Raw genomic sequence first — 18,408 nt, forward strand, 5'->3', positions numbered from 1 at the left:
TTGCTCCTCACAGCTTTGTCTGTAAAAGCAAGCACTGCAATAGGTATATTTTTGCTGGGGTGTTACCAAAGAGCAGATTCGAAGGATACTTATTTTCCTGCATTCTATAGTCATTACCAGTACTGATCAATTTCACCTCAGATGCTATAACTATACAGATGACATGCAAATACTCCTTCAACTGGAATGCCCCAAAGACATTGGAAACTCGCCATTTTCAGTTGTCTCAGAGCCGTGGATCAATGGATGACGTAGATCCATTTCAAATTGAATGCTTCCAAAACAGAAATACTCACGTGTGGTGATTGGAAACATTACGACCCGCTCACCGCCTGGCCTGGTGATCTGGGAACACCACCTAAAGTATCAAAGGAAGTAAGAAACCTCGGAATGACCACTGACTCCAAGCTATCGATAAATGCCCAAGTGGACCAACTAGCAAGATCAAGCTTTGCTACTATAAAAACTCTGTGACTAATCTTTCCCCATTTGGGATTTCCACACAAGGTCCACACTACCATCTCCCTTGTTCTGTCCAAACTTGATTACGCCAATAGCCTCTATCACAGATTATCATTAATGACCATGAAAAGACAACGGATTCAGAACTCGGCTGCCAGACTACTCTTACATATAAAACCGCAAGACCACATCTCCCCCGACTTCAAAGTCCTGCATTGGTTACTGGTTGCCAGAAGATCGATGTTCAAGCTGCTTTTTATCGCCCAGAAAGCGATAGATGGAATGGGACCGCTCTTCAGCAGGAATAAAATCACCCAACGCATTCAACAAAGGAGCCTCTGCTCTAGAGTGGCACCCCACCTCAAAATCCCAAGAAACAAGAAAAAAACGTGGATGGAACATCCTTCTCTGTTCAAGCAGCCACACTATGGAACTGTTTACCCCCTAACTTAAGATCCAAGGATAACCACCTTATCTTCAGAAAACTGCTCAAGAATTGGATCTTCCCCACATAAGCACCATACGCAAAACAGAAATATACAGCATATCCCTCTGTATATAAGCATTTATTTATACTATAAATATGTACCTATATGTGTGTATTGCTTTGTATAAACGTGTAGAATTATGTTAAAAAAAATATATAGATATTAATTAGTTCTGCGAAACAAAAGTACATCTTACTTACTGATGGCTACATCATTCTATGTTTTAACTAGTATATAAGTGACTGCACAAATAAGTAAATCTTATCACTATTTATCTAAAATTGCTTTACTATTGAATTACAAAAACGAACGTACATAAAAAAATAAATTTAATTTTAAAGTACAACACTTGAAAGCCGGAGTTTATTTAACCGCATGCGCGCTAGCGGTTTTCCCGCTGTGCGCTGAGTTTTTTTTAAAAACGCGTTACATGACTAGTTCAGCTCGTCATGAGCGTACGAGCGTCGTCACTCATGATGAGCTGAGCTCGTCATGAGCGCGGAAGGGGTTAATGCATGTTTAATCTACATATACTTACTTCCTTTATGCATCTATATAAAGCTTCCATGTACTGATGGATCTATATATTTATTACTTTTCTTCGAATTCAGCATATCCAATGCACTACCCTATTTCTCACCTATACCTCTCTCAATATATCCTCTACCTCAACTCGGACTCATCTCAAACCTCTTCCTACTACTCTTTCCAATGCACTACCCTATTTCTCACCCTATACCTCTATCAATACATCCTCTACCTCCGCTCTCTCATTCATCCCAAACCCCATACCACTACTATGATCAACAAAATAACCCTTTCTAAACACTTCCCTCCTTTAACCCTCCTTACATCATCTCATACCTCGTTTACTATTCCAATTCCCCAAAACGAGCTTTTCTAAACCCTTCCCTCTGACTCTTTCCCTCTCCACACACCTTTTACCCATACCAAGCCTCCTCCTAATGCTACGACTTCCAAAACAAAACATTTTTTTTTAAGTCTAAATCCTTCCCTCTTCTTTCCCTCCACTATCCTTTTCAAGCCAAACAACAGACTAACATGTCCACCTCTCAAATTAATTTCATATTTCACTATACTAATTCACCCCATATCTTTTATGGGTTCCGGAGTAGTGAGCTACTTGCCAAAAAAGCGCTTAAACACCCCATCAGGGATAGCAAGCATTCTATAAATCTAAACCTTTTCCCTCTTCGATCCCTCCACCCCTTTTACCCATCCCAAGCCTCCTCCTACTGCTACGACCTCCAAAACAAAACATTTTTTTTTTTAAGTTTAATCCTTCCCTCTTCTTTCCCTCCACTATCCTTTTCAATACAAATAACGGACTAACATATCCACCACTGACTTTCGTATTCCACTATACTAATTCAACACTAATCCTTTATGAGTTCCGGAGTAGCGAGCTACTCACCAAAAAATCGGTTTGACACCTCGTCAGGTGTATTAAGCGCTATATAAATGCAATTACAATACAATATTGCACAAATATACGTCAAAGTCTTTTGTGACAGAGTGCCTGGCTTCTGTGTGACTCAGCTAGTACAGAAGGAAAAAGGTGTACTTTGCATGGCTCTAAAGGAGCTGCCTCTTGTCGTGTAAGCAAATAAATCTGACCCCTAGGCTACAGCAGAGGAGCAAGCGGCTGGAGCACGTTTCAGTTTGGAGTCCAGTAGAAAGTAAATGATGCCCAGGCAAGTGGCTTCCTTTAAATTCTAACACTTGCCTTTTTTTAAAAATTTATGTTCTGAATTTTCTAAGAAGAGTGTGAAAAATGGAGCAGGTCATTCAATAAGATTGAAAATATTGAATTCAATGTACAATTTTGACATACCTCCAGAAATAAACTTTCTTTTCCTCCAGTACATTGGAACGTTTCATTTACTTTTTTGAACAATCAATGCTTCACAAACTAGCACTGGCAAAGTCAATAGCTTGGCACTTGCATTATAAAGACGAAAACTACAGGCTTTGCCGTTGCTTGTGACTATCTCCAAATAGAGACTTAACAACACTACATTCATGAAAATGTATATGGGGACCCATGCATGCCAGAGGCAATAATACGCTTATGAATAGAAGTGAGGATGCATAAGAATAAGTTGCATTAAGTTTAAAATCTCAAACTAGGTCACTGTACAGTATCTAAAGCAAATGTTTATCGGAATTAATAGGTATACACCAAGAGCTTCAAAATCTACTGTAATTTGCTAAAAGCTCATTTGTTCAGGAGCTATTTTACTTAAAATTAAGAGACGGAGCTTGACTTTCAATCGCAAAATTATCTTAAGTCTCATCTTTAGATAATTAACTCCTGCTGTCTAATGAACTTTGCTCAAGTGTTTTCAGACAAACTGAAGTCCGTTCCCCAAAAATATCCCATAAGACTGGATAGGGGGTGGGGTGGTCCATTTTCAAACTAAAGACACATGCCATTTCAGAGTCACCATTCTTCCCTACTAGAGTTAGGTTCCAACTTCTAAATCCATTTCGCTTCTCTTTCTTAGAATCAGTTCATGGTTGCCTAATCTTGTGTCACTACATCAATAGTAAATAATTTTGAAACAATCGTTTTTATATCATGTGCCAAAACGAGTTATTCCACAGTGGCATTTTACTTCTTTTTCCCCTCTTTCAATTGCAGGGTCATTGTAAAACAACTCTCAAGGTTGAAAAACAATTCACAAAGAATCCGATTTTAATTATATTCTTCAAAATAATACCGTCATCATAGTTTGAAATGCTATTTATTCTAAGCTACCACAGTAGAAAAACATTTTCGGTAGAGGAGGCAGACAGCAATCTAATATTCATCTTGTTTCTTCTAAATGACTCCTAATAAGCAGATCACCCAGATTTCTGATGTTATTAGGAGTGACATGGGGAGAATCAAAATTGTAAAATCAGACCTAAAATCGAATACTTGCAGTTTGGACCAAACCTCTTACATTTACGTTTTGCATATTACAACATAAAATTGTCAATCGGGGTTGGGGTGCCGTCGTTGGTGGCGACAAGTTGGCACTCAAGAAAATGGAGATTCTTTACAAGCTGCTCTACCTTTTCCCAAAAAATCTTATACCACTAAACAAAGCATTTTTTAACTAACTTCGATCCTTAATGCTAATGCTATGACTGGCATGGGCTAGTTGGGAGCCCAGAAAAGTATGGTCCAAAATGCAACAGCCATAAAAGACAGTAGCTTTTTACGCCCCAAACTTAGAAAAGTACTTCTCAGTCGCCCGGGCATAATACGAGCACCACTGGGTCCATTCACGGGACCTTGAGAAGAAATGTACATAGTCAAGGGCTCACGATGGGCATGGGCAGGGCTAGCCACTCTTTCATACGTTGATGCAATGTACTCTCCACACATTCTAGTGGCCAACAATCTCCAACTCACCCTGACAACGGATGTACGAGTGCAAGGCAGCTATAGAAAAAAAATACCACACAATAGGTGACCTCTTTGTAGATAAAACCTTCATATCCTATGCAGAATACTTGCAAAACACCACGAGCAACCAGCTACAAGTCTTGGCATACCACCAACTACATGCAGGAATTGTGCCCATCATTCCCAGTGGAACCACAAGAGTAGCAACTACTAACAATGCTTCTCACAAACCCTAGACCCAAAAAACTCCAAAAAAACCGGATGTACAACACAATTACTTCAATTCCATCAACTGTTGGCTAGCACACTAAATCTAGTTGGGAATGCGAGCTTAGTCATGCATTGACGACCATGCAATAGGTATATAGCTGTAAACAAAACTGAGAAAATATCCTCAAACGTCCGGTTTAGATTTATACATATAAAATTCCTAAACAAGCTGTAACAAAGAGCCCAGGGCAGCAGAGGGGAGGGTGTCCGAGAAGGCATGGTGGGTCTCTAACAGGAGTACGCCTCCCTCGTTACGCCCTCAGAACGAGTGGTCATCAGACGGAGAATAACTATGGCACCTATACAAGGAGGACGAAATCAAGGATGGCCCTTTTAAGAGTTCAAGCCTGCCCTACAGGTTCACGCCCCCGGATGACGCAGGCCTTACCGGATTGGAGAAGAAGCAGGAAGAGGAAGCATCGGCGTGTGATGTCACCGAAGAGCGTTTCGCTTGCCTCGGAGAGCCGGTGAAACTACGAGCTGAAAGAGAAGGACGGTTTCGAGACCCTGTGGATCCGAAGACGGAGGTTCCGGTGCATGGAGGCCAACGTTTCCATGCTTCGCCCAGCCACACTCAACAAGGAGGAGTGTGGCTCACACAGGTGCTTCGGCGTGTGTCGGGGAGACGGGGAGAGGCTGTGACCAAGAACCCCTAGTGAAGCGCAGAGAGCGTGTGTCTATACTTGTACATATCGTGTTCAATGGCATTCCCCCTCCCGACACTACCCTCACATTTCCCCACTGACACCACCCGTGAAATTGAGTGTAACATAGCGTTATATACACTCGTGTTTTTCCCTTCGCACTACCCGGGTCCTATAGTGGGAACCAGAGGTCAGTATCGCATCCTGACATCGGTGTATTTCTTTTTTTTCTTTTCTTCGCATGTCCCACGGAGGAGAGCCATCCTATCTTCCTCGGAGGTCTAAGGGCACACCAGAGGAACCAGCAAACACGGACTCCGCTTCATTGGCCCGGGAAAGACGGACCTTAAGAAAGAAAAAAACCCTTGGAAAAATAAAACCATATATTCCCCGATCTAGTCTCCGTGCCCTTCCTTCTACCCCGCCACACAAGCATACTACACTGCCACTGCTATGTTACGATATGGTACTGTCCTGATTGCACATGCTGACAGTATGGAGCCTTCAATGCAAATTTCCCGGGCAGGGCACTACTGACTGGAGGCAATGACCTCCCCAGATCTGACCAGAACACCTAGGGTGGCACTTCTTGGCTATGCTAGGGATGTTGCAAAGCCCTACCACAAACTTACTGAACTAGCCCTACTACTTAAAAAGCAAAGGATGAACAGGAATTGGAAATCACAAGTACCCCCAGATCTGCCCAGTGGCTCAGAGGCCTTATAACCTGTGCTGAACACTGACATTTGCAATACTCCCAGTCTGCCTCCAGACCCACCAATATATAGGCCCCGCTGAAAACCTATCTAGCTGGCCTGAGTCAGAGTCTGAACACCCTCTAAAACCGGGAAACAGATATGGCTAATATACTCCAGTAGCACACCTTCTGCAGGCAAATACCACTGGTTGTGGGAACACTGCTAAGATACCAATTGAGTACAACACCTCAAATCATTTGTTTGCATGTTCTGTGCACTTGTCAGACTAGACTGCACTTTAAATGACAATTTAGTGTACTGGCCTACAATGTTTGTTTACAATGGAAATAAAACTTTAAAAAAATGGACTGGAACATTTTAAGATGAACTTAAAATCCAAACATATATATCTCATAATGACTGCATGCCAAACAGAGATAGTTTTTCCTACCAATCTGTCAGCAATGAGCATCTAGTCTTATAAAGCTCAACAATCACGGTTTCAAATGATATTGCTATTTATGACCAAGTACACTCGTAAAACTCAATATATCCTCCACCGAAAGCTTCCAGTTTTGTCAAAGTTTGTCAATGTGTCACTGCATGTGAATATATCAGATTTTTTTCAGATTATACTCTTCATTAAGAGTATATTGATGGTTCTGCAATACAATACAAAATGGTATTTTGGTATCAGCTGCATTTTTAAACCCCTCCCTTTCCTCAAGGCTATGGTGGACAATGGATATTCCCCTTAGCCAGCCTATTCAGGGTTAATACTTTTTATATACAATAAACACTCTGCCTTTAACCTTTCCCCTACTTGTGGTGTTCTAGTGGTGCCGTTTCATCATCAATATTGCCAAAGGATATCCTCCTAATCCCACGAGGCTCATCTCTAAACAGGCAGCTTTTTACCTCCTTCATTCTCTCCTGCAAAACCTGGAACTGAGTGGCCAACAGCATGGCTTCTCCCTGCAACTCATCCCTACTTTGCAGGACCTGCTGAAGATTGATGCTCAGTTGATATATGATGGCATTTCTTTCCTTGAGAGCAGACTCTAGCTCCTACAAGAAATAACCGCACATATGACTTCTTTAACTCACTAATGTCACAAGTAAAGTTTTAGAATAACAAGTTATCTACATATACCAGACTGAAACGATACAATCTTAACCTATATGTGCACTTCACTTCTGTAACCATTCAAACGTTATGTATAGGATAATTCATGCAGATGTTATTTATCTACAGATAATTCATCCACCTTGTTCCAGTTCATGTCCCACCAGTATTGATGCAGACTTTCTTTTCAACCAATGTTCATCACTTGAAGCTTAAAATAGGATTAATTTCAAAATAACAACAAATTCTGATTTAGATTAATTAACACTCAGAGTAAAAAAGGTACCTGCTGAATGGCCTGGCCTGCATTAGAATCTGGCAGTTCTTCCTCTTCCTGGGATCCACATTGCTGTAGTTGTTTCTCATTCTGGAAAGAAGCAGAATGGAGGAGATATTCCTGTAAATACTCCCCCTTCTGGGATGCAATCTGCAGAGAGAGTTGCTCTTCATTCTCGGACAAAGCATGATGTAGGAGTGGTTCCTCGGAATTAGTTTCCTCCTGGGATCCAGTCTGCTGAGAAAGCTTCTTCTGATTCTGTGGTGGAGTTTGATGAATCAGATGCTCCCCCAAATAGTTACCCTCTTCAGATGTAGTCTGCATAAATAACTTTTCCTGGCGGTGACTGCATGTTTGGTTTAAGTGCTCCAGCTGATCCTCACTGTCCTGGGATCCCATCAGTCTTGGGAAGTGCTCTACTAGGTCATCATCCACCTCCTCATCTACTACCAGTTGGTTCTGAACAACATTCATTTCCAGAAATGGACCATCGAATGGGCAACACACATGTATATCCAGCTGGTTGGCAACAATGTCCAAATGAGGCTCTTGCTCCTGGAAAGGAACAAAAGTCAGTAAGACAAGCAGTACAGAGACTTAACAGCAAGAATACAGCAGTCCGCAAAAAGACAAATTGTCCGTGCAAAGACCAGCAAGAAAACTTAAATGGCCCAAAGTCTTAAAACATCAGTTTAACAACATTCTTTATATCGGTGGGCTTGTGCTAAAAAAATAAAAACTGACCAATCAGGCGCACACAACAATTTTAACGATATGAGTAATCAAGTTAAAGTCTTCAAAGGATAAGATCACACATGAATGTTCTTTCCATTCCTGTTTTAATAAGTATGTGAATGTTTCTCCTATCAAATCCGTATCCGGCAAATATCCTCCACGTTACACTTACGGCACAACACCGTCTATGCAGTGACAATTGGCAATACCCGCCATTGTCGAAATACGCCTTTTTTGGTTCTACCATTGATTCCTTGTGCGGACCCTTGCACACTCCAATTTTGAGAATAACCCGAACAGGAGCGGGTTGGAATTATCACCGTTCCCCCGAAATTACGATATTCCATACTATTTCAGCCCTGAAGAGTCATTGGGTTAACATCCTTACTGACGAAACACGTGTCGGCTGGTTTCTTTCTTTATGGATTTCCTTTGATAGGAGAAACATTCACATACTTATTAAAACAGGAATGGAAAGAACATTCATGTGTGATCTTATCCTTTGAAGACTTTAACTTGATTACTCATATCGTTAAAATTGTTGTGTGCGCTTGATTGGTCAGTTTATCATAAGGGTTAGCCTTCTCACCCTTTGGTTTCAGAGTTTTAGGGTTCTCTCTGAACAAGCAGCACCAAACATTACCCCATCGTGACTACTCAACCACTACATGTTGTGCGCCATTCAATTCTGAACACTGATAACCCTTCGCGGAACTGTAACCTTGTGCTAAAAAATGACAAATGTGGCTGTCAATGAAAGGAACACATTTTAGATGTAAAATATTGTCAATATGTGTACACTATTAACATACAGAGCTGTGGTTAACAACTCTTCTGCTGTCTCTATGCAGTTGTACCTTCCAATGTCAATTTCCTGTCTCAACCATTTGAACAGAACTGGAGACCTCCAGTCTTCTTTGTGAGCTGGATGGCCAAAATCCCCTCTACTTGCAGTGTTTCTCAACAGCATTTCGGAAAGATCAAGAAACAACTGGAGTAGACACACAGGAGGGCAAGGTTCTTCGGAAGAAATATTGAACTATGAATATATAACTTGCTTGTGCCATCCGCTCAAATGGAAGCAAGATTGAACAGGGATTGCCATCCAAATATTTATGACTGCTAGTGAACCAATAAAACACATTCTGAAAACAAGTAAGCTTATAAACCTGGATTCACACATTTATGACATCAGCGCAAATGTCAAATTTAATTTTACTCCCTTAATACAGGCTAACCAAGATAATTAGGAAATTTTTCATGTCCACAAGGGTTATTTAGAGAGATTATACCCAAATGCAACCTGTTTTCTGGTTCATAATAAATACCTTTAATTATATTTTCTACACACTAAAGGAAAGCACAGCATAAACCATGAATGCAGATTCACCAAGATTGTCATGTCCCTATCCTGCTGTAATCAGGAAGGAAGGGGAAGAGGAGGAGGAAGCAAGTTAGGGGCAGAGGAGGCAGAAGGAAGGAGGAATGGACAGAAGGAGGAGGCGCAAGGAAGGGAGAGAAGGAGGAGGCGCAAGAGAGGGACAGAAGGAGGGAGGCGGGGAAGGAGGGTGGCAGGGGAGAGAAGGAGGGAGGCAGGGAAGGAGGGAGGCAGGGAAGGAGGAAGGAGGAAGGCGAGGAAGGAGGAAGGCAGGGAAGGAGGAAGGCATGGAGGAAGGGAAGGAGAATTGAGGAAGGAAGGGAAGGAGGAGGGGGGAAGGAGGAGGGAGGAAGGGAGGGAGGGAGGAAGGAGGAGGAAGGAAGGGAAGAGGGAGGAAGGAAGGGAAGGAGGAGGGAGGAAGGAAGGGAAGGAGGAGGAAGGAAGGAAGGAAAGGAAGGAAGGGAAGGAGGAAGGAAGGAAGGGAAGGAGGAGGAAGGAAGGAAGGGAAGGAGGAGGAAGGAAGGAAGGGGAGGAGGAAGGAAGGAAGGGAAGGAGGAGGAAGTAAGGGAAGGAGGGAGGGACAGTAAATTGGCGAACATGTATTGATCGTGCATGCAGGAAATAGGTTTAGAAAAGTGCCGGCATTAACCGCTCTTACCTGCGGTGCCTGGTGTATTCAGAGTGGCACGCGTGAAGCGTAGGCAACGCATGGGCGTAAATTGCGGTTTTTCTCTGAAAAGGCAGTGCGCGAGGCAAAGCTGGAAGACACGGTACTGCTTGTTGAGAGGAATAGGTTGTAGCATGAGCCGACAGAACACTCTCGCAAGAAGAGCGGCCATATTACATTGGGAGGAAATATATAAGGATTAAATGCATTTGGGGTAACACAATTACGGTTGCTCAGAAAAGTGGTTGCGGTTAGAAAAAAAAAAAAAAACGATCATTTATTAGAAAGGGAGTAGAACAGTACGGCTGGAACGGGTTTTTGAATATCTGCAGACATATTTTGGTATTTATTTTAAGTGGAAAACTTGTGTAAGGAATGGATGGTGAACAGGGTAAGAATTTTTCAGTGACAGGAAATCTGGTGAGGAGATTATTTAAACTGTATCCATTTTTTAAATGGCGAAACAGGTGAAGGAGACCATGGAGAATATTCTAAAGAATAGGAAAAGGAAGAAGGTTGAGTCAGGTGAGGAGTTTTATTCTCTTTCGGAGGGAGTGTGTAGTGAGGTTCCAAGAAAGCATACTAGGAAGACCAGACATATTGAAGAAATTGATATGTTAAAGCAAAACAAGGTTGTTTTTCAGACAACCGCAAAGAAAGGTGTCCAAGGCAGCAAATATGGAACGGGTGTCCTTAGCGGCATGCATGGAAAGGATGCACTTAGCAGCGCACAGGAGGAGGAGGATTTCGAAAATAGATTTCATATTTCAATGTTTGGCAATAATTCAAAAGATTTAGACGCATATGTTCTGTACTTGCAAGAGGATGAGGATTAGGACTATTTTAAAAAGATGGAGGTGGATGGTTCAAATGATGTGGTTAGGGAGCCGTTTGGGGGAGATATTAAACATTGAACATCCAAATGGCCCCTTAACATTAAACATCCAAGAAGCGGGAATGGTGACCTATGGAACACGTAGGAAAGTTTATCGAGACTTGGATTTGAAAACCCTTAGATAGGGAAGTACGGAAAATAATGAGTGGAGTGCTAAAGATCAAGGATTGAAGAGAAAGTGTGTGCCACCCCGAATTTGGACTCTGTTCCAATCAGTTATTTGTTTCGCTTGGATAGGGACCAAAGCAAAGGTTGAGACGTCATTAAAAATATGCCAGGATAAGCTTTTAGATGTTTTAGGACCCCTGGCAAGAATACTGGATATGGCAGAGGAGGCTTATGCTAATGAACAAGTGGATTTGTTGAGCGGATGGAGCCAAAGGGAAGTTTTAATAGGAACGCGAATGTGGGATTGTTGCAGGAAAGAAGGAGAGTTATCCTTATGAAGATAAATCCAAAAATGGGGGACATGGCACAGAAGGAGACATGTGAGAATGCAAAGGGGTTGCTATCTGGAGAAGATCTAGTGAAGGGCATAGGAAAATATGTGAATTCATTTACTGCTTTGAATAATTTTTATTTTTTATTTGTTTTATACTATGTTTTTATTGCAGAGTCATGGGGTATACAAGCAATCATTCCGACATGTTAGCCACTGGCAGCTGCCGTCCACAGATCATAATTGAAACATCACACAGCCATTTAGCCCACAACCCGGAAGCCGGGCGGCGTCAGCCATAAAATGCCAGGGACATAAGGAATAAAGGAAGAAAAGAAACACACGAAAAAGCAATCGTTTCCAGTCGGTATAATGGTCTGTCATCCGCTTTTCTGTATCCCTCCAGTCACCCTTCTCAACATTTATACTCTTAAAGGAATCCCCAACTCCCCCTCCCACCTCCCTTCCCCCGTACTGCTGTTGGTGTGGGCCTCATTCAAGCATAGATAACCATATTCAGAAAAGATCCGGGGGTCAATATTCATTCCCAATTGTGCCTCACGGAACTTCTTACAATGGTCCCTCCCCCTACTCATCTTCAACCAAATAGTCCTTTAGCACTTGCACTAGTCCCTCCCACGCCCTTGCCATCTCCATACTTTTTTCATTGGCCGCCCGAGTGGCCTGCTGGCGCCTAATCGTACTTTCACTACGGGCCCATTTCTGTAGTTCATTCGTCCACCTCCTGCTGGATGGGCCCTCCCTCGACTTACAGTGCCAGGTGATTTCCCTCTGTGCTAATATGAGGCCCAGGTCAATGAATTTACTAGTGATTTTTGTTTTTGCCGTGTGGGGGAACCAAAGCAGCAAACAGGTCGCCATATCATATTCCACTTGTCGATCAGTAACTACCCTAAGGAGCTCCCCCACCTCCGACCAATATAGCCCCAGTTTCGGACAGTTCCATAACATGTGGTCTAGTTCAACATCAGGTGCTAGGCATCTAGGGCATGTCGCCCCCTGGACCCGGAAATGCCTCCTAATCTTCCCCGGGGTAAGGTAAGCTCTATGCACTACAAAAAAGTGTACCAGCTGAAACCGAGCATTTCTGCTCCCTTTCCAAGTTCTTCTCAGATGTGGCCCCATGTAGCATCCGGTATGGGTTTCCCAATGCTCTCCTCCCGCTTCTGTTTCAACACTGTAAGTGGTTCTAGGCCCTCACTCAACATTCGGGAATGGAGGCAGGTGACCGCCTTGAATGTGCCCGCCGCCATTACAACGTATTGGCAGGCCATGGTCGTGCTGGGCTCAGTCTGGCCAGTTTTCTAGTGTTTGCGTATTGCCGTTGTCACGGCCGCATACAGGAGGAAACTACCATCCGGGAGGCCAAAATGTTCCTGCACCGTCCAGAATGGCAGTAATTCGCCATCAGCATATAGGTTGCCTACCATGTGGAGTCCCAAATCCTCCAAATCCATGAGCGGGGACCAGTCCCCACCATGCGGCAGCGCCGTCAACATACCTAGTGGGATTTCGGAGCATATGGGTGATCCACCCCCGCCCTCTTCTGTTCCAACACAAATGCAGGGTCTTTTCCTATAAAATTAAACCTCGTAACTCAAGTTTCTGCTGCATGAGAATAGACAGTATGTGCCTCTGTATTTCTCCCCCCCCCCCCCCTGGCCTGGACCGGGCCTCTAAACTCCTTCGCTACGTTCTGTGTGAGGATCTGTAGCTGCGTCGCCCAATAATAGAATTCAAAATTAGGAACCGCTAGTCCCCCTTCTGCTTTTGGCCTCAGCAGCGTATCCAGTGCTACTCAGCGCCTCCCGTTGCCCCACAAAAAATCCGTTGTTAGGGTGCGTAACTCTTTAAAGATCCGTTGTGGAATCCACAGTGGCAGTGTGCGAAAATAGTAGAGCAGCCGTGGCAAAGCCACCATTTTAAGCAGCGCCACCCTGCCCTGTACCGAGAGGGGAAGGGTCGCCCAGAACCCCATGCAGCCCCTCAGAGCTCGTATGCAACGCCCTATGTTCCCTTCTAACATATCAGCCCCGTGGTAGATGCGGACCCCTAGATAGGTGAAGCATGAGTGCTCCCAAATGATGTCCTCGGTCAGCCGTGGCCGGGGCATGGTCGCCCGCAACGGGAAAAGGCAAGTTTTACTCCAATTGACCCTACGGCCTGACAGCCTCCCAAAGTGCGATAACATTGCAGTCGCTCCATCCAGGGCCTCAGCCGTGTCCTCCAAGAACACCAGCAAATCATCCGCGTAAAGTGAGATGTATTGTGGGATCCCGCCGCACACAATACCAGCATAAGCCCTCCCTGCTCTAGCCTGGGCCGCCAGCTGTTCCATCGCCAGCGAGAACAGCAACGGGGAGAGTGAGCACCCCTGCCTCGTCCCTCTCCGCACCGGATAATCGGAGGATATGACCGATCCTAGTCTCACCCTGGCTCTCGCCGAGGAGTAGAGGACTTTTGTCCATCGTCCAAATTGGTCGCCCAAGCCGAACTTCTCCAGCACCCTATCAAGGTACCCCCATTCTAAGCTATCAAAAGCTTTTTCAATATCTATGGACAGCACTGCCGGCATCTGATCTGGGTCCAAGGAACTCTCCAACACCCGTACAATGCGGCGGATATTAGTCGAGGTGTTCCTGGTTGGGATAAACCCGGCCTGATTGTCATGGACCAGTGTGGTCATGTGTGGCAATAGTCTGGTAGCCAGAATACGACTCAGAATTTTATAGACCACTGTCAGCACGGACAGCGGCCTATATGAGGTCCCATCGCTACTCTCCTTTCCTGGCTTCAACAGTGGAACGATCAGCCCCTCCCTCATCGACTGAGGCAGGTGTCCCAGCTCCACCGCCTCGGCATAGACCACTAGCAGACGGGGCGCCAAAACATCAATATATTTAGCGTAAAATTCTATCTGTAGGCCATCTACTCCCGGTGTTTTGTTCCGAGCCATCTGCTTGATCGCCCCTCTTATCTCGGGAAGTGTTATTGCGCGGCCCAGATCCTCAACGCTATCCTCATCCAACAGAGGGAGCCAAATCTCCGCCAGATAACCCTCTATGTCGGAAGCCTCAGCCTCCAGTTGACTTCGGTAGCGGGTCGTGTAGTAGCCCAAGAAGCGTGAGAGGACTGCAGTCTGGGAATAGACCATCTCTCCCGTTGCCTCGCGCACGCTCATGATCGGGCAGCCCCTGGGCACCGGATTTGCCAGTTTCGCCAACAGCGTGCCCACCTTGTCCCCCTCTGCATGAACTGTTGTTGTGTACAGTCGATAGTCATAACTCCTCAGTCTCTCCGTCGCCGCAGCAACTAGCTCCCTTGCTTCCATTAACCGTGTGTGCAGAGTCGGTTGTTCTGGCCGCCGCTGCTCTAAGTCCCGCAGTGCTCCCTCCGCATTATCCACGTCAGCAATGATTACCGATCGCTCACCCGAGTATCTTCCAATACATAGCCCTCTCACCACCACCTTGAACGCGTCCCATTCCACTGCTCTAGTGGTAGCCGTTCCGTTATTCTCAGTAAAATAACGTTCAATGCCTTCACAGAGGTCAGCACTGAAACCCTGATCCTCAAGGGTTTCCGGCCGTAACCGCCACGTGGGGACCGCCGTTCTCACACGCTGCCACTTGATACACACCAACTGGGGGTTGTGATCTGATATGGTCCTAGCCAAATACTCTGAGTGTGTCATCAGGGCTGCCATCGCGTCACTACTTAGGATTGTATCAATCCGAACATGCAGCTCGTGGAGCGCAGAAAAGAAGGAGTAGTCCCCATCAGTGGGGTGCTGCCCCCGCCATACATCTATGAGGCCCCATCTGTCCTGCCATGCTGTCCTCTGCATAGCTAGCCTGCGAAGCGGGGAATTATTCAATGGTGGATGCGACCTATCTAGCAATGTGTCTGTGATAGAGTTAAAGTCCCCCCCCAGCAAGACCTGTCCTGCCTGAAAATGTGGCAGGGACCCTGACAGTCTTTCAAAAAAGCGGGCCTGATCCATATTTGGGGCATAAATACTGCAAAGTACCACATCACGGCCATACAACCTCCCTTCCACCGCCACATATCTACCCTCCGGATCTGCAACCTGGTTCGTGGCCTGGAAAGGGACCCCGGCCCGCACCCACACCAAGACCCCTCTGGCAAACGCAGAGTATGTCGTGCCAAACACCTGGCCACGCCATCTCTTCTGCAAGGCAGTACATTCCTGTTTGGTAAGATGGGTCTCCTGAAGCAGCGCTATCTGGATCCCACGTCCCACCAAGTACGCATGCACCTTATGGCGTCTTGACATAGATTGCAAACCACGCACGTTCCATGTGAGACACTTCAAATCAGGTAACGTCCCCATTGCAACTGCCCCTCAGCTTCTCAGTCTTCCCATCCCGTCCGCCCACATCAAAACAGCTCTGACCCCCAAGCACAACACCCCGCGCAACTCCCCTAGCCCACCCCCCCAGAGCAGGACCCAATAAGAAATTACTAGTTCCCATCCAAACTCCCATAACAATACACACAATTCTAGTCTGTGGTAGCCACCACAGAGAGCCTTAAGGGCGATAGGAGGGTGGGTCACCATAAGTACTGTTCCATAGTATACCACGGACATCCGTTCCGCTGGGACCAGTTCACAGGAGGCATGATCCTGAAGGTGTTAGTCACCCACGATTTCGTCTGCCATTTGGGGTGTGACCAAAGGGCCTCTGGCACTGTCCGCATCGGAGAGCTCCGCGCCCCGACTTTCCTTCTACCTCCTCGGATTCCGACCCCACCGCCGATCTACCTTTCTGCGATCCTGTGATCACCGCCGTCGCCGCCAGGGCTCCCAGTTTGTCAGCGGCCATTTGGTCGGTCCGTTTCTTCAGCTGAGTTTTGTTCCGTTTGCGGAGGCGTTGTGATTTGCGCACCTGCATCGGTTTACCCCGTTCTCCTCCTCCTCTGCGGTCCGTACCAGCTCTATATGATTCAAGCATCAGAAAAAAGTGTGTTGGCCCATCCATGATGACCCTCAATTTAGCTGGGAAGAACAGAGAATATTGAATCCCTTCATCTCAGAGTTTCTTCTTCACCAATAAATACGAGGCCCTGCGCCTTTTGAACGTCCTGAGCGTAATCTGGAAAGATCGTGACCGTACCGTTCTCCACTTGGAAAGGCCCCGCTGAACGAGCTCTCTGAATCAGCAGATCTCTGTCTTTAAAGTGTAGAACCCTGGCCACCACCGGCCGAGGAGGGCGACCCAGCAAAGGCAGCTTGGCTGGCACTCTATGCGCCCTCTCAAGGGTGAAGGAGGAGAGGCCCTCCGGGGCAACAACCGTTTTGAACCAGTTCTCCAAAAACGCAACCATATCTTCCCCCTCCGATTTTTCCAGCAGACCCACCACTCGGACATTGCTGCGTCGATTGCGGCTTTCGGAGTCCTCAGCCCTCTTCTCCAAGACCGCCAGGCGGTTCAGCACATCATTCAACTTGTGTTCCGCCGTGACCACCGGCGGTTTCAGGTCCTGAAGTACCAGCTCGGTTTCTTTCACCCTGTCTACCAATTTGGAATGGTCTGCTCTCAGAAGCCCCAGCCCCGTTGCTACCTGCACTATATCCTGGTGCAAGGATTCCTTTGTTGCTGCTATTGCGTCCAGGATACTGTCAAGGCGCTTATTAAGCCGTTGTTCCTGTGCTGATTCCTCAGGGTCCATATGGGTATCCTGGCTGTCTGCTCGCCCCATCTCGCCCTCTGTTTTCGACTTTGATTTCATCACACCGTCAAGTGCGGCCTCCCGCACCTCCCAGACCACTTCCTCCGTGGGAGATGCACCGAGCTCGCACCTCGTGCACCCAATGGACACTCTGCGTCGTGTCAACAAGTTCAAGCCAACACCCCAGTCCCCCATGGGACGATCAGCCCCGCCTCTGGGTCTTGGCCTTCTCGTGAGGGTGAGCCGCAGACTGTATTCTACCGGCCGTCCCGCCTGAAGCACCTCAGCCACTTCTGGTTTGATGCGGGTCTCTTTCAGTCCGCCCTTCCCTGCTTGCCTGTAAGTGGTTTAGTAGGCCTCTAGTCCGCCAGCACTCATCCCGGGCGCAGGAGCCATACCATCGGCCGCCATGGGGCGCAGCTATCCTGTCCGCTCACACCCAGGCAGCCAGGCGCAGGCCCAGGCGATCAACCCCACTGTCACACTTATTGTGCCCTAGTCAATGAGGGGATTGCCCCAGTTCTCTGCCGCCACCCTCGCTCAAGGGCCGGTGGTATTCACAAGTCCTTCCGCAGTGAACCGCCAATCAGGCACAGGCAGCACCCCTCACGGGTCCAGGCATGGCACCACGGGCCCCCCAATCCATATATGGACCCTCAGGGCGTTAATCGCCAGCAGACAGAGTGACACAAACAACATACGTATTCAAGTAATGACAGTCACTGGGCGCTTCCATCAACTACGGGGCCCAGCTGGAGCCCCCCATCCCCACAGCCATATCACCCTCCTACGCCGCCGCCCCAGGCTACACGACCGCTCCTCCGCTCTCTCCACCAGCACTACGCCGCAGACCTGCCCTGCTCCTAGCTCCACAATACCAGGCGCAGGCCCACAGCGCAGCACTCACCAGGGCCTCCAGGGATGTCACACCTCCTCGGAATCCACCACCTGCGGATGCCCGCCCGGGGTCTCCGTGGGCCGCAGTCCTCCGCAGTGCTCCGGGGTCTCTCTCGGTCCAGGTCAGCGTTGCGTCTCCGTCTCCACTCGTAGTCCCGCCACGGCTCTCCTGCCGAATGCGGGCTTCCGATCACCAGTTTCGGCTCCGGGGCTGTACCTCTATGCCCAGTGTCCGGGGGCTCCCCTGACCGCCAAAGTGTCCCGCAATCGCCGGCTCAGGAGCGGTGTGCATCCCAGGT

At 46.7% G+C, this 18,408-nt stretch overlaps 1 protein-coding gene across 6 annotated transcripts in view; it reads right to left on the minus strand.

The window, feature by feature from the left end:
- The window catches only part of PCNT (pericentrin), a 1,333,356-nt gene that overhangs the window by 1,237,528 nt on the left and 77,420 nt on the right, over positions 1-18,408 (minus strand). For 4 of the 6 annotated variants that reach the window (XM_078681434.1, XM_078681432.1, XM_078681436.1 and 1 more), the window contains exons 3-4: positions 7,393-7,938; positions 6,899-7,048 (exon numbers count right to left, since the gene is read on the minus strand). In XM_078681434.1, the coding sequence (XP_078537560.1) occupies positions 6,899-7,048; positions 7,393-7,938 (696 nt within the window). The remainder of the gene's footprint in view (positions 1-6,898; positions 7,049-7,392; positions 7,939-18,408) is intronic. The other 2 variants (XM_078681435.1, XM_078681433.1) reach the window with 1 other exon arrangement.

This window comes from Lissotriton helveticus, chromosome 3_1, assembly GCF_964261635.1.
Source record: "Lissotriton helveticus chromosome 3_1, aLisHel1.1, whole genome shotgun sequence".
NCBI classification, from domain to species: Eukaryota; Metazoa; Chordata; class Amphibia; order Caudata; family Salamandridae; genus Lissotriton; species Lissotriton helveticus.